Source organism: Arachis stenosperma, chromosome 2, assembly GCF_014773155.1.
Source record: "Arachis stenosperma cultivar V10309 chromosome 2, arast.V10309.gnm1.PFL2, whole genome shotgun sequence".
In the NCBI taxonomy this organism is placed as follows: domain Eukaryota; kingdom Viridiplantae; phylum Streptophyta; class Magnoliopsida; order Fabales; family Fabaceae; genus Arachis; species Arachis stenosperma.
The window spans coordinates 112,606,003-112,623,969 of NC_080378.1; the positions used below are offsets into that span (position 1 = coordinate 112,606,003).

Below are 17,967 nucleotides of genomic sequence, written 5' to 3' on the forward strand. Positions count from 1 at the left end.
TTTTATAGTTTTTAATAATTAAAACAACAAAACAAAAACATACTAAAAAAACAAAAAATCAAAATTGTTCTTCATTTATGTTAAACATATTAAAAAAAAACTAAAATTGTTCTTCATCTGGTTTCAGAAATCGTTCACGCCTCTGAATTCTTCATCTTCTTCTCTCCTCTTCCTATCCTCTCTCTCCTCGATCTCTCTCATCTGTCTCACTGTGCGTCACACGAAAGATATCTCTCTCCTCTCTTATGTCGCAATCGAGGTCATTGTCGCGTCACAGAGCATCGCCATCTTGTGCGTTCCAGAGAGCGTCGCCTTCCTCCTGGTTCCAGAGAAGTTGCCTTCCTCTTGGTTCCGTCTTCGCCGCCGTCTTCTTTGCCGTCTTCCTCATTCTTCATCACTGTTGTCCCCCTTCCGGAAATTCCCTCCCTATGATTTCTGTGATTTGAATTATTATAGCATTGGTGTGATTTTTGTAATTAGGGTAATTTAGTTTGATTTATGTGATTTGATGTTAGTTGTTAATTTTGACAAATTGTTGAATTCTTGTTCCCCCTTCCCCATCGGAATCTTCAAAATCTTCAAAGTTCTTAACAGATTGTTGGGTTGGGATTGAGCTCAGGGCAGATATGGATTGGAGGAGGGAGCCATGAGTCTGATGAGCTTCCTGGGGAACAGATTGTTCAGGAGCTCAAGAAGCAGATCATCGATGGAAAGAACAGCAACATCACTTTTGAGGTAATTTATTACTTCAATCTCTGCATCTTTCTCTTTTAAATTTGATTTCTTCACATTTCGTCCCTGAAGAATGGCACGTCAATTTTATATACGTATTTCATGGTAATTTTCTTTGAATACTCGGGTATATATTTATAAATTTAGCTTTTTGTATGATAGGTTCTTCTCATATCTTTGAGATTTATCTCAAGGTTTTCACCATCAATTGGATTTGTTCAACTTAGTACTAGTCATTAGAACTTTTATAGAAAGGTTTTAGACTTTCAACCCTACAATTTTGTCTTAATTTGTTACTTAGTATTTTCATTCTGTGGCTTAATAGTGTGTGATAATTCATTTCACAGATGCGGTTGAGAGTCAGTCAAACCAATTTAAAAAATTGTGCTATAATTCATTTCACAGATACTGTTCAATAGTGTGTTATGCTTAAAAAATTTGTGTTATGTAAAAAGTATAAAAAGACTTGTATATATACTGTAAGTTCTTTAAATTGTGCTAGTGAGTACTAGAGTACATGTCATGGGTTTCATTTTGATAATAATTTTTATTGTAATTAAACCAATTTAATTAGATTTAATTGTTAAAAAAATTTATATACATAACATTACAGAAATGATTACAATTTAAATTCGTATCGATTTGATTTTTATTTTTTATTTAATCCAATTGAGTTGCGGTTAATTTATACTTAAACATGTTTATTTTCTATTTTTTAAAATATGATATATTTTAATTTATTAATTATTTAGCATTTCAATAATTAAATTTGACTATACGAATTTGCAAAAATCAGTAATTAGTAATAGATGTCCTTAACCATAATGAGCGGTGAGTAACACACGCACTCCTCTTTCAATTCGGTCATATCTTTAATTTTTGTTTATTCCAACTCTTAATTTATAGATATTTATTTGATTAAATTAAATTAAATTATTAATTTAAATTATATCTATCTAAATTTTATATAAAAATAAAATTTACACTTTTCTTTGTATATAAACAAAATTTTTAATTTTAATTAATACGAATCAAATAGTAACAAATTATATAAATTATATAAATTTTAAAAGGTTAATAGTCACATTCGTTTTTAAAAGATTATTCATTTTTCAAATTAATCGTCAAATGATTTTTTATATTAAGATAAAACATAAATCAAATTGATCTTTCAATTAGTTAGATGATGACGTGTCACGTAGCATGATGACATGGTAGTTTAATGTCACATGTCACAAGATGATTGGTTGACATGTCAAGTCAGTGATACCCGACATACCACATGTCATTTCATATGTCATCAATTTATTTATAATCAAATTAGTCCCTGAAAATACAAATATAAGTCAATTTCATCTTTAAAATTTTAAAAATTGATCAAATTAATCTTTATATAAATTTCTCTTTTTTATAATATTAAATTTTTAATATTTCTTAATTCTATTCATTTTAATCTTTTTCTTTACACATTAATAAAAAAAATTTCAAATAAAATAATAAAAATAATTAAATTATTACAAGTTATTTTCTCATATGTATTTTTAGATTTTTCATTTTCAAATTCTAATTTTTTTGTAGTGAAATTGTGTTATATAAATGATTTTATCAAACTATTATTAATTATATACTAAAAATTTTAATATTTTATATCTCATTTAATAAATATAGAAGTTATTTTAAATATTTTAATTTTTTAGATTTCACTAAATAAATATAGTAACTATTTAAAAAAAACCTATATTAAAATATTAAAATTCAATATAAGTGATCCCACAAATCGGTATTTTAATTATTGAATTTTACCATATAAATTATACAAAATAATAAAAATTATAATTTAAAAGATTTAAATTTAAAATAACTACTATATTATTTAGTGATATATTATTTAGTAGGATAACTACTATATTATTTATAACTACTATATTATTTAAAAAATAATATTAAAATTAGTAGTATCAAAAAATATTTTAAATTTAATATTGTAAAAAATATTATATAAGGATTAATTGATTCATTTTTAAAATTGTAGAAATGAAAATGACATACGTATGTATTTTTAGGGACTATTTTTATTATAAATAATTTTTTAACATATCGAGTGACATATGGTGTGTTAGGTATCTCTAATACGTCAACCAATCATCTTATAACACATAGTATTAATCTATCACGTTATTATATCATATAACACTTAACGTGATACATCATTACCTAATTGACGAAATGATTAATTTAACTTATATTTTATTTTCTAAGAACTAATATAACTAAAAAAATTATTTGATGACTAATTTAAAAATGAGTAATCTTATAAAAACAAATTTAACTATTAACCTAAATTTTAGAGGTAGTCATTTAAATTTGTACATATTTCAAAAGTTGTGGCTCCAAGATAAATAAACATATATTTAAGATGCAATAATACGTTTATTTTGATCAGCGTGTCACATCTTAATTAGATATAGGTTAATCTTTTCTGTATGCAATGTATCTGTCTGAGATGTGAAATGTGATTCAGTATTAACATCCGTAAATTTAAATTTATGCAGTATTACGTATATTGGTATTCAATATGACTTCTTATTATATTTATATTTTATAATATAATTTTGATGCACATACAATGGAACAACATTTTACATAGATTCAATAATTACATTTATCGCATAAATAAAATAATTAATTCAATAATCTATTTAAATAAATGTCAAATTAAAAGATACCATCAAAAACCAAAAACTTAAACTTTATCTTCTGTTAGGTTTAACAAAGAATTTAAAGAGTATATTATATTAAGAAGTCTTGCTGATATATATATACCTGGGTACAACTGATTCTTTTCATTAAATAAATTTTTTTTATTTTAAATTATTATGAAAGAAATTATGTTTTTATATATTATTTTTTAATTTCACAAGTAGTTTAATTTTACATGGTGGTGCCAGTAAAATTAAAGAAAATTGAAATTTGCAGTCATAAATTATAAAATTATAAACATTTTTTTTTACCTAAAATTCGCCTCCACTACCAGCAAAATTGAAAAATAACGTGTTTTATTTCAATTTTACAATTAATTAATGTCAGCAAAATTAAGGTAGAATATTTGTATAATAATGACTTTAAAGTAGGTCACCTTATAGAAAAAATTGTTTACAATTTTGCAGCTAGTGAATGCAAATTTGAGTTGTCTACGAAATTAAAATATAATATACATAAACATAATTTTGTCTACAATGATTTAAAATAAAAAATAATTTTTTATTTAAATTAAAAAAAAAACCACTTACAACTACCCGCTCCACAATGATTTAAAATAGAAAATAAATTTATTTATTTAAATTAAAAAAGACCGCTTACAACTTAACTACCCGCTCATTGTCGTTTTCCAGTTTGACGCATGTTCTTTTTCTTTAGCTTTCATGGTTTTCCCATAGCTTTTTGTAAGTTTCCACGATTTAATTTGATTGTTGGTTGGTGATTTCCGATTATTTAACTTGTTTAGGCCGTAAAAGTAAGTTGGACTTAAAAACCGAATCATTGTTGGACCGTTGAAGTTTCGGATGCCAGGTCCGAAACAAGTATTATTTTAAGAAGTCTTGCTGTTGATAATAATATATATCCCTAGGTACTGTTGTAAAATAAAAGATATATATAAAATAAAGATGTATAAATAGAAGATTCTAGTATTAAAATAATTAGCTTAATAATAATTTATATATATATAATAATATTATATGTTGTAATGTGTATATATATACAAAGATAGAAAGAAGTATTAAAAGTAAAGAGAGAGAGAATTGCATATGTTTATTGTTACTATCTCAATATAATAAAGATGATTAATATTGCTATTAATATTATATGTAAAGAGTAATAGAAAAGAGAATTTAGAATACTAATAAAATAAAAGAAGAGAAAGAATTGTAGAAAAAATATAAAGAGAAGAGTATTTGATTGCAACATAAAGAGAGAATTGATCTTTATTTTTGTATTATTGTGTGTTGTACGTAAAGGCTATGAAGCCTTATTTATAGTAGTACAAAATCAATCTTCATTAAAGGTTGGTCTTCAAATTTCTTCCTTGAAAATAAATCTCTTTGCATGGGAAAGATTATTAGCCGCCCAATTGATAAATGGGCATTCATTTCATGTTTATCCCAACACTCCCCTTGAATGCCTATTAAGGATTATGCCTCGTTAAAATTTTACTAAAGAAAACCCAGTAGGAAAAAACCTTAGTGAAGGAAAAAGAGTACAATATCCTTTAGTGATGGGGACTGCCTCATTAAAAACCTTGTCAAGAAAAACCCAATGGGAAAAAACCTGACCAAGGGAAAAAGAGTACAGTCTCCCCCTCTTGCCGACATCATTTAATGTCTCGAAATCGGCGCATTCCAATCTCATGTACCAATCTTTCAAAGGAGGATTTTGGGAGTGACTTTGTAAATAAATCTGTCAGATTGTCATTTGAACGGATCTGTTAGACATCAATTGTCCCTTGATTTTGAAGGTCATGAGTGAAGAAGAATTTAGGAGAAATATACTTTGTTCTATCACCTTTGATGTATCCACCCTTAAGTTGAGTAATGCATGCTGTATTATCTTCAAACAGGACAGTTGGAGCTATCTTATGATCAATCAGTCCACATGATGATAGAATATATTGAATCAGACTCCTCAGCCAAAAACACTCGCGACTAGCTTCATGAATCGCCAGTATTTCAGCATGATTAGAGGATGTTGTAGCAATCGTCTGTTTCGTGGACCTCCAAGATATAGCTGTACCACCATATGTGAACAGGTATCCTGTTTGAGATCTCCCTTTATGTGGATCAGACAAGTATCTGGCATCTGCATAGCCAACTAGTTGTGACTTGGATCCATAGGGATAAAACAATCCCATATCAACCGTCCCATGAAGATATCGAAAGATTTGTTTGATTCCACTCCAATGTCTTCTGGTTGGAGAGGAACTATATCTTGCTAGTAAATTCACAACAAATGATATATCAGGTCGCGTATTATTAGCAAGATACATTAGCGCTCCAATGGCACTAAGATATGGTACTTCAGGACCAAGGATATCTTCATTTTCTTCTTTAGGACGGAATTGATCCTTTTTCACATCCAAAGATCTTACGATCATTGGTATACTTAATGGATGTGACTTATCCATATAAAATCTTTTCAAGATCCTTTGTGTGTATGTTGTTTGATGAATAAAGATCCCACCTTTTATATGCTCGATCTGCAGGCCGAGACAAAACTTAGTCTTTCCAAGATCTTTCATCTCAAACTCTTCTTTTAGAGTTTTTATAATTGTTGGAATCTCTTCAGGAATCCCAATGATATTTAAATCATCAACGTACACAGCAATTATAATGAACTCAGATGTAGTTTTCTTTATGAAAACACATGGGCAGATATCATCATTTTTGAATCCATTTTTGGCCAGATACTCAGTAAGACGATTATACCACATTCGTCCATATTGCTTTAGACCATATAAAGATCTTTGCAATTTGACTGAGTATAACCCTTGCGAATATTCATTGGATGGTTTAGATATCTTTAGTCCTTCAGGGACTTTCATATAGATATCCCGATCTAATGAGCCGTACAAATAGGCTGTTACCACATCCATTAAATGCATATGCAATTTATGATATGCAGATAAACTGACCAAATAGCGCAATATTATCGCATCCACTACAGGGGAATACGTTTTTTCATAATCTATACCAGGCCTTTGTGAAAAACCTTGTGCCACAAGTCGGGCTTTGTAGCGCATAACTTCATTTTTCTCATTTCGTTTTCTCACAAATACCCACTTATATCCGACAGGTTTTACATCTTCAGGTGTACGGACTACAGGTCCAAAGACTTCACGTTTTGCAAGTGAGTCTAATTCAGCCTTCATGGCTTCTTTCCATTTTGGCCAATCATTCCTTTGTCGACATTCTTCGACTGATCTTGGCTCAAGATCCTTACTTTCATGCATGATATCTAATGCCACATTATATGCAAATATTTCATTGACAATTGTCTTATTTCGGTCCCATTTCTCTCCTGTAAAGACATAATTTATCGAGATCTCGTTATTTTCACAATTTTCAGGTACCTGAACGTCTTCTGGCGTTATATCAGAATTTTGGACAACAGTCGGTGTCTTTACTATGTCTTTTTCAACAGGAATCGTATTTACCTCTTTTCTCTTTCGAGGATTTTTATCTTTGGAACCGACAGGCCTGCCACGCTTCTGGCGTGTATTTGCTTCCGTGGCTATTTGTCCTACTGGGACATCAATTTGAATTGGGGCATTTTTCGCCCTGCCACGCTTCTGGCGTGAATTTGCTTCAGTGGCTACTTGTCCTACTAGGACGTCAATTCGAATTGAGGCATTTTCCGCTGGTATGTAAGATTTGGTTATCCTCTTTGTATCGGAAAATGCATCAGGCAATTCATTTGCTATTCTTTGTAAATGTATAATCTTTTGAACTTCTAGTTCACATTGCCCTGATCGAGGATCTAAATGCATCAACAATGATGCATTCCAATTAAGTTCCTTTTCAGTAAGCTTATTCTCTCCCCCTAATGTTGGAAATTTTGATTCATCAAAATGACAATCCGCAAACCGGGCTTTAAACACATCACCAGTTTGTATCTCAAGATACCTCACTATAGAGGGAGAATCATATCCAACATATATCCCCAATTTTCTTTGGGGTCTCATTTTGGTGCGATTAGGTGGTGCAATGGGAACATATATCGCACACCCAAATATTCTTAAATGGGAAACATTTGGCTGGCCCAAAGCTAATTGTATAGGAGAGAATTGATGATAACTCGTTGGCCTCAAACGAATAAGTGCTGCGGCATGTAAAATAGCATGCCCCCAAACCGAGGTTGGGAGATTTGTTCTCATAAGCATGGGTCTAGCAATTAATTGGAAGCGCTTAATAAGTGATTCTGCTAACCCATTTGTGTGTGAACATAAGCTACTGGATGTTCAACACTTATTCCATTAGCCATACAATAAGCATCAAAAGCTTGGGAAGTAAATTCACCAGCATTATCAAGACGAATTGCTTTAATTGGATTTTCTGAAAATTGTGCTTTTAACGAATAAGCCAGTAATCTCGCAAACGCCAGATTGCGAGAAGATAATAAGCACACATGTGACCATCTCGAAGATGCGTCTATCAGGACCATAAAAAATCTAAAAGATCCACATGGTGGATGAATAGGTCCACATATATCACCTTGAATCCTTTCTAGGAATTCAGGGGACTCAAATCCAATCTTTACTGGTGATGGCCTTAAAATTAACTTCCCTCGAGAACATGCAGCACAACAAAATTCACTAGTTTTAAGAATCTTCTGGTTCTTTAGTCAATGTCCATGAGAGTTTTCAATAATTCTTCCCATCATGGTTGTTCCCGGATGACCCAAACAGTCGTGCCAAGTTATGAATTCATTTGGGCTAGTAAACTTATGGTTTACAGTGGCATGTGATTCAATTGCACTAATCTTAGTATAATACAACCCATATGAAAGAGAGGGTAATTTTTCTACTATAACTTTCTTATTTGAATCATGAGTTGTGATATATAAATACTCATGATTTCCCTCATTCATAGTCTCAATATGATATCCATTTCGTCGAATATCTTTAAAGCTCAATAAGTTTCTTTGAGACTTGGTAGACAACAGTGCATTATTTATTATAAATTTTGTTCCTCCAGGAAACAAAATTATAGCTCTTCCGGAGCCTTCAATCACATTGCCTGAGCCAATAATAGTATTAACATATTCCTCTTTTGGCACAAGATGGGTAAAATATATATCACTTTTGAGAATAGTGTGCGAACTTGCACTATCCGCAAGGCATACATCTTCATTACATATCCTTGCCATTCTCTTCAAAAACAAATAATAATAAAATGAGTAGTATGCACAGTTAAATTGAATACTTGATCAGAATTATTTTTCTAAGAAACACTATACATAAAATAATGTCATATACTGAAATTTTATTTTAAAATTTGACACATTTAATAATTTCAGAATTCATAAACATTAATATTTCATTATTTATGTACATCACATTTGAAACTTAAATACATAGAAAATAAAACTTAACAATAAGTTCTTTATATTATTTATTTACATATATACTTCACAATCCCACATATTAAACTATTCCATCATTGATTAAATGACCAATATTTCCTTCAGAATCCTCAAAGAAATCAGATACATCATAATGAGTGGTGGAGTTCTCAGCATCATTTGAAACAAAATTTGTTTCCTTTCCTTTGTCGTTCTTTTTCAAAGATGCCTGGTAAAGATCGACTAGGTGCCTTGGGGTACGACAGGTACGTGACCAATGGCCCTTTCCACCACAGCGGAAACACTTCTCCTCGATTGATTTATTCTGCCCGATATTCCTTTCTTTATCCCACTTCTGGTGAGATCCTCTCTTAGCTTTTGAACATAATTCTTTTTCCTTCCATAATTTTTCTTATTATTAAAACCTTGCCATTTACCTCTTCTGGGGTAATTTGCCACATTTGCTTCAGGAAATGGGGCAGCGCCAGTTGGGCGCGCTTCATGATTTTTCAATAACAACTCATTGTTGCGTTCAGCAACAAGAAGGCAAGAAATTAACTCAAAATATTTTTTAAACCCTTTCTCTCGATACTGCTGCTGCAGGAGCACATTCGAGGCATGGAAGGTTGAGAACGTTTTCTCCAACATATCATGATCAGTTATTTTTTCCCCACACAATTTCATTCGTGAGGTGATTCGAAACATTGCAGAATTATATTCATTTATAGATTTAAAATATTGTAAACGCAAATGCGTCCATTCATATCGGGTCTAAGGAAGTATCACCATTTTCTGATGATTATATCTTTCTTCAAGGTCTTTCCAAAGATCTGCAGGATCTTTTAATGTAAGATATTCATTTTTCAATCCTTCGTCAAGATGACGACGAAGAAAAATCATGGCTTTAGCTTTATCCTTTTGGGATGCATTATTTTCAGCCTTAATAGTATCTCCAAGATCCATTGAATCAAGATGGATTTCAGCATCTAATATCCATGATAAATAATTGTTTCCAGATATATCAAGAGTATTGAATTCAAGATGAAAGAGTTTCGACATAATGAAAAAAATTTGTTACCTGAGTCTTTCTAAGAATTTGATCAGAGTCTCGTGCTGATAACGTGTTGTAAAATAAAAGATATATATAAAATAAAGATGTATAAATAGAAGACTCTAGTATTAAAATAATTAGCTCAATAATAATTTATATATATATAATAATATTATATGTTGTAATGTGTATATATATACAAAGATAGAAAGAAGTATTAAAAGTAAAGAGAGAGGGAATTGCATATGTTTATTGTTACTATCTCAATATAATAAAGATGATTAATATTGCTATTAATATTATATGTAAAGAGTAATAGAAAAGAGAATTTAGAATACTAATAAAATAAAAGAAGAGAAAGAATTGTAGAAGAAATATAAAGAGAAGAGTATTTGATTACAACATAAAGAGAGAATTGATCTTTATTTTTGTATTATTGTGTGTTGTACGTAAAGGCTATGAAGCCTTATTTATAGTAGTACAAAATCAACCTTCATTAAAGGTTGGTCTTCAAATTTCTTCCTTGAAAATAAATCTCTTTGCATGGGAAAGATTATTAGCCGTCCGATTGATAAATGGGCATTCATTTCATGTTTATCCCAACAGGTACAACTGATTCTTTTTATCTAAGTAAAAATTTTTTTATTTTAAATCATTATAAAAGGAATTATATTTTTATACATTGTTTTTTAATTTCGCAAGTAGTTTAATTTTACATGGTGGTGCCAGTAAAATTAAAGAAAATTGAAATTTGCACTCACAAATTATGAAATTAGAAACATTTTCTTTAACCTCAAAATCCATATCCACTACTAGGAAAATTGAAAAATAACGTGTTTTTATCTCAATTTCATCATTAATGTCAGTAAACTTAAGAAAGACTATTTGTATAATAATAACTTTAAAGTAGGTCACCTTAGAAAAAAAATGTTTAAAATTGGTGAAAACTCTGGTGCAGTCAATTTTACTTGAATTTAATAGTTAAGAGCTGTTAAATAATTTGAATAATTTGACTAAATTTTCATCTAATATCCCTTAATTATCAACTTTATGTAAAATTGACCACACCTGAATTTCCAACATTAAAAAAAAAAAAAAAAACACGATTACAACTTAACAACCCTTTCATTGTCGTTTTCTAGTTAGACCCATGCAAGGAATTTGATGATATATTTTTCTTTTTCTTTAGTTTTCATTGCTTATTACTCATTACTCATAGTCATAGCTTTCTGTAAGTTCCCACCATTTAATTTTATATAACATTTTTTTTCTCTTACTTTTGCCCTACTTTTGAGTGTTGAACTGGTAATAAATATCAATGAAGAAGCTTACTTCTATTTTAACTTGTTTTTCTTTAAATAATTAACAGAAAAAAGTCATTCAAAAATATATAGTTTAACCGCACTTACATATTAAATTAATTTAATAAGAATCAAATTAAAGCATTCTAAATTCTAGACTAATTAATTAGCGATTTGTAACTATTCGTTGTTAGCAACAACATATATATATACTCGTTTGTAAGCACGCATCTAACAAATAAATTAAGAATTTAAATTTGATAGATATAGTTACTCATAACATGGTATCCAATATGAAGTCAGTTTTCATTGTTTTTTACGTTATCCTACTTGCATCTTCAATTCATCTCACTAATGGCTCTTATGAATATTTTAGACTTGTCCTTGTTTGGCCAACAACCTTTACTACTCGTGTCCTTCCATATCATGGAAAGACTACGACAGTAAAACCCCCAAACTATTTCACAATACACGGTCTTTGGCCTACAAATTTCTCTTCTCCTTGGCCAAAATATTGTTCTAAAAAGCGGAAGGATTGTTTTAAGGCAAGCTTGTTGGTGAGTTAATAATTAAATTTTATCTATTTTCATTTATCTTATTATATAATAAATTAATTATTAATTATTTTTATGATTTATTCTCACAGACACCAACATTGAAAGGTCAGTTAGACCGTTATTGGCCAAATCTAGAACAAGCAAACGAAAATACGCAGTTTTGGACAAAGGAATGGAAAAAACATGGAACGTGTAGCCTTCAAAGGTTTAATCAATTTGAATATTTTAGCAATGCTACATTTTTTACAAATTATTTAGACATTCTAGGCGAATTCAAGAATGTTGGAATAATCCCTAGTAAAACTAACACTTATAGTTACAGTAACATTGTCAAAGCAATAAAGACTAAGACTCATAAGAAACGACCCGAACTTACGTACTTCATATATCAGAGTCATATGTTATTGTGGGAGATTTACGTGTGCCTCAATGTTGACTTAACCGAATATATCCCATGTCCTAAGAGTAATGTTATTTTACCTAAAAAAAATGTCATTAAAATACCTGTGTGATATTTATTTGTACCCAAATACTATTATTAAGTGTGAAAAATAGGAAATCAATTTTTGATTTCCCATAAATAAAGATGTTTGTATTCAACTATTATTATCATGGTAAGAAAAATTGGAATCAATTATTGATTTCTCATAAATAAATAAATATTTATACTAGTTGTCTTGATAAGTTGGTGACAATAATTGAGTTGGCTGGAAATGTTTGATGAAAACCAGATTCATTTGTCTAGCTCTAGCATTATCAAGGGCCTAGCTAGTGGTACATGTTTATAGTAGCATGTGCTCATTTTATGTCCAAATATTGCTTGATAAGGAAATAAGAAAGTTGTCTTATTTAAGATATTAGAATATTTTTGACTCTGCTATTTTTGTTTTGCGGTTCTAGCTACATTTTACAGTTAGTTTCTTGGAAAGATGCTATAATGAGATGTGGTTTTACATTTGCCACAGTCAATAAGTAAATAACTAAATATTATGTAGGAAAGTTTTCAATAAATAGGTAATGATATATACAACATTACAAAAGAATGCGTAAATTCCCAATGAGTTTGGCTGTATATTAAATGTTCACTGTAGAGTTAAAATTTTACTTTTGCATACAAAAGTTTTAAAATCTCTTCACTATTATCGTTGGGAATTAGATTGATAAACTCCTAAGGTGTGACTGAATGAAATCTCTTATATTCTTTTTTTTTTTTGCTTTTTTTTGTATTATTAAACTTTTTTTTTCCTTTTCAGATCTCTTGATGGATGTTTATTGTAGTTAAACCTCTTTCTCCCTTTATTCCTTTATTATTTTATTTTCTTCTTTCATACATTTTTATTTATGGAGCTACTTTTTTTAATGTATAGGACAAAAAAGTACCATATTAACATGTTATTTGCCCTTTTTTGGTGTGGCCTTCTTTTTAGATTTGTGGTATCATGAAAATTTTATAACTTTGTTATGGTATTTATTTTTTAAGACAATGTGACAATTAGTTTTTAATGATAAGATATTGCTAAGATTACTTAGTGTGTGTTTGGATTGTGGTTGGTCAAAGTGGAGTTTGAATAAAAGTGATTTTATAGAATTGATTTTGGATAGAAGTAAGTTTGTGTCAACATAATTTATGTTTGGCAACTCTTTACCAAAATTGATTTTGATAAAATAAATTTTGTTTGGATAATATTAGTTAAAATCACTTTTAGATAGATAATTACTTAAAAGAACATGACATTAATTTATAATATTATTTTTTTATACATGTTTAATTTTTTTTATATTTTTTTCGTATATATTTTTTATATAGTATATTTTTAATACTCTTAGTACTCTTTTTTAGTACATTATAATTTTTAACTATTATTATTATTATCTAATGGGACCAATAAATTCTATTATAAAAAGATAATAATAAATATAATACACAAAAATTATAACTATAAAAATATATAATGTCAAATAAAAAAATTAATAAAAAATAATAAAAAAGAATTCATATAGAGAGGAATAATAAGAATTCTATAAATAATGCAATAATATGTATAAAGGATAAAGTTGGTAAAAGAAAAATAAATATTGATGGTATTAGCTAAAGGCACGTTAGTGCAACGGAGAAGTTAGAAATTATTGCTTCTTGTAAACGTGGGTTTAGGAACAAAAGCATTTCTAATTTGTAGAGAAGAAAATTAGCCAAACAAAAAAGTGAAGTTTTCAAGAAGCTCTAACGTGCTTTTTTCCTTCAAACGTGGTTACCAAACACACCCTAGTTTGATTACTTACTTTGTTTATGGCTTAATATATCTTATAGCAACAGTGACTTGTTTGCAATATTTGACGATGTTAATAATGGATAGTTTGGACTTACTCTTATACAACCAACTTCAAACAACTACTCTCAATTAAGCCATATAATTCAATACACCATTACATTTTAACATATTCTTGCACACAATGTCAATCCACTGTATAACATAACTAAGTTTACTTAGAAGTACATATCAAACAACAAAGTATCACACTAATTAGTAATTACAACTACCATAAACATAAAAATCATTAGCAGTTTTAAAGCTATAACTACAGCTTTCAATCTATCCAATCTCCATGCCACCTTCACCTCCGGTCATCATAGTCACTTTCAACCTCCAAATCAGTTTCTGCACCTTTCTTTGTACCACCTCCATCCACTCCTTGATAGTTATCATCATCGACTCACTTAAAGTAATTACAATGACTTCTCTTCTGCAATTTTAGAAAGCAGAAAACAAAAAAAATTCCAACAATAGAGAACAAGATGGAAAACTGTTAGCTTTTTTTAGACACTACTCACCCGGTACCTTGGACATGCATGGAACAATCTATCTGCTTTCTCTACTGTCCCAAATTTTTTAATCACAGTCTTCAACCCACAAAAACATGATTCGTCATGAGTCTTCCTCCTCGTTTGCATTGAAACGCTAGAACCATGACTGTCGTGCGACAGATTAGACAAAACACCACCACGAGCTCCATTTCCTGTCTCCATCCTCGTGGAAAACCAACAATTATAGGTTCTACCTAAGTCTATGGCCATCGAAGCGTTGACGGCAACTTATTTATCATTGAATTTGGGATTAGGATTCATCCTCTGAGGGACTAATTTGAATTGTTCTAAAATACTTATCTTGTCAGCAACAAAAGGATACTACTTGGCGTCTGCCATGTTGGCAGTTAACAGAACACGTCAGCGAACGTTAGTCACTTCAGTGAGAGAGATGACGGAAGGACGAACGTGATCAGGTTGGTTATCTTTCAGAGATGAATTCGATTAATTTTATCTTTCGATGATGAAAATGAAGATTAAGATATTTTTTAGGAACAATTTTGACTATTAACTCAAGATTACACCTAATAAAATTCAATGTACAAGAAAAATTAATTTATTCTTAAGATCCCACTAAAATTATCAAATGTTATAAGAAATAAAAATTAAATGTACAAATTCGCTTCCACTAAAGTTAAGATAATCAATTTATTTTAAATTTAATCAATTGTAATATTAGTTTTAAAATATAACTAAATGGATTTTTAAATATAATTAAAAATAACATAATTATATATTATATAATCATATATTACAACATCCATTTTAACGGTCACAAATAACAAAGAATAATATAAATATATGTACATCTAAATACATATTTTTATTTATTTTATGTAATGAGATATTATAACAGTCACTCTAACGATCACAAATAACAAATTCTATCTTTGCATTATGCCATAGGATTCTCATAGTACTTTTATATCATAATAGTAACCTATCTTTTTATAATATTATAAGATTCTTTCTTAACCTTTAACTTTTTATATTTTTTCATCCTTTATTTTTATGTACTTATATAGGTTAAACTATTACTTTAACTGTTAATGTTAATTCTTTTTAATAAGTATAAATTTAATTAAAATCTAATCTCCTTTCATACTCATCATTCATTCTTATATTTACTATATAAATCAACATTCACTTCACATATTTTCTTTATCTTCTCTCACATAATTGTATACCTTTTTTTCACTCTCCATTCTTGTTAATTTTTTGCACAACTAGAATTCGATTGATGGCCATAGTTTTTTTTTTAATTTGTTAAACGTATGTATTAGGTGATTATGTGATTATATTCATTAATTTTTCTATTTCTTTGTGTAATTATATTCATAAGTTATACAGTGTCTTTATCGCCTATATATCAATTTTTCTTTCTTTTAACAATTTATATTTTTTAATATCCTTTTGTTGTAACAATATTATTGAAAATACATGTTGTCATGAATCATGAAAAATAAAATTAAAAAATTGAATATCGCTTCTGATTATCAAAACATTAATAATATTCATACTTGTATTTTATCTAATAGTTTTATCACTGTACCATAGTATTTATTTAAATATAACCTAAAAAAAGATAAAAAAAAATAAAAGTAACTATTTAAAAAATAAAAATAAAAAATAATAATATGAAACTAGGTGTTCAATTGAATGTTTTTATTACTTATATTCTAATTTACATATATCTTTTTATAATTATTAAATTTTGAATTATTTTTTATTTTAAATTATCATTTATCATTAACTATTATAAAATTTAATTGATTGTTATATGCTACTATACAAAATTTTAAACTTCTTAATCAATTAAATTTAATTCATATTATTATTCAACTAAAATGGTATATTTTTTTTGTATTTTTTTGAATAATAATATTATTAAATCATATATACACTGTCAAATTAAATAAATATCTTGTAGAATATTTTTTACAAATTAACTTTTTAATTTAATATTAATATACATATTATCTAATATTTTTTTTGGTGACTATACATATTATCTAATATATATCTAAGCAATATATTAGTATTTTAAATTTACACTATATAATATAATTAATTTAACTATCTGCGCATCGCATGAGTCTTAATCTAATATTATTAAATTAAGGTACATAAGTGGTATTTATAAAAGACATGATATGACCCCAGTTCATCAAAAAAATAAAATAAAATAAAATAAACTTCCAATTGATTGAATAAGAAAAACTCATATTTTATAGCGCAATTCAATGGATTGTGTAACACTTTGAATCGATTGCATTATAAAAAAAATCCATATTATTATACTAAATTTAATTGATTGTGTTGTACTTCCAATCGATTGAATTACCAACAAACACCATTTTATTAACTCTTACGGATGTAAGGATCAATAATGAAAAACTTGTTAATTCACATTACCAAAATATTTATAAAAATCACTATTAATAGAAGATTTATTTCGTTGTTATTTTTGTTTCTAATTGTTAATAATCATTATAGATAAATAATAAAATGATAATTTATAAAATAGAAGATAAATTTTATAATTGAATAATATATAAAGGATTAAGTTATAATTAAAATTAAATAAAAAATTATTTAAAAATTATTAAAAAATTTAAAAAAATATATTTTATTATTAAACCATTTAATAGTCCAAACGTATTGAGACTATCCAATCCTATCCCTAATTTCTTTATCATAAAATTGACTGAAAATTAACTTTTTAGTTGAACTGTTAAAATATTGGAACTCTGTCCATTGGAAAGATTTTACATACCGCTTTGATGAACATTAGCTATTGTTTTTAGGAAATTTCCTTATCCATCTTTTATTGTCATAGTGTCACATATAAATAATATATTAGATTAAAGCAATAATTTTTTATAGAATAAAAGTGATTTTATAACACATAAACTTACTAAGCTCTAGAAATGAAAGAGTATTGCCAATTTGAGAAGGAATCCTTCCATATAAATTGTTGTGGCACAAAACTAGAGTGTATAAGAATATCAGATGGGAGAAAACCACTAACTTGATTCCTCTGAAGTCTTATGTCAGTTAATTGTGTTAATGCAGAGATCTCTTCTGGTATATTACCAAAATTCTATAAAAGAAAGATCTAAGAATTTAAGATTAACCAAATGAACTATTTCAAGGGGGATGCTACCTTCTATTTGGTTGGCTTGGATAGTGATCTATGTATACAGAGATGTTACTACCAAATTTTATTATGACTAAATGGGATCTGTTTTAACTGAATTAACTATCTTTGAAATACAAACCGCCCTTTTAAAGTATATTTTCTATGATTATATATCCATCACAAGGATCGAAAAAGGGTGAGCAGGA

General features: G+C 28.3%; 1 protein-coding gene across 2 annotated transcripts; it reads left to right on the forward strand.

Moving 5' to 3' along the window:
• Positions 1–122: 122 nt before the first annotated feature.
• Positions 123–12,294, forward strand: LOC130961992 (ribonuclease S-7-like). Of its 2 annotated transcripts, XM_057888050.1 has the most exons (3): positions 123–735; positions 11,576–11,756; positions 11,846–12,294. In XM_057888050.1, the coding sequence occupies exons 1-3, from the start codon at positions 647–649 to the stop codon at positions 12,266–12,268; spliced, it is 693 nt and encodes a 230-aa protein (XP_057744033.1). In that variant the 5' UTR covers positions 123–646; the 3' UTR covers positions 12,269–12,294. The 2 variants fall into 2 exon arrangements, with proteins under 2 accessions (XP_057744033.1, XP_057744032.1); XM_057888049.1 differs by lacking the exon at positions 123–735 and having other exon boundaries at positions 11,461–11,756.
• The last annotated feature ends 5,673 nt before the right edge of the window (positions 12,295–17,967 follow it).

Excerpts from the sequence above, each read along its gene's own strand:
- LOC130961992 (XM_057888049.1), top strand. The coding sequence starts at position 11,481 with ATGGTATCCAATATGAAGTCAGTTTTCATTGTTTTTTACGTTATCCTA. Across the intron at positions 11,757-11,845 it reads GTTTTAAGGCAAGCTTGTTG|ACACCAACATTGAAAGGTCA; the intron begins GTGAGTTAATAA and ends TTATTCTCACAG.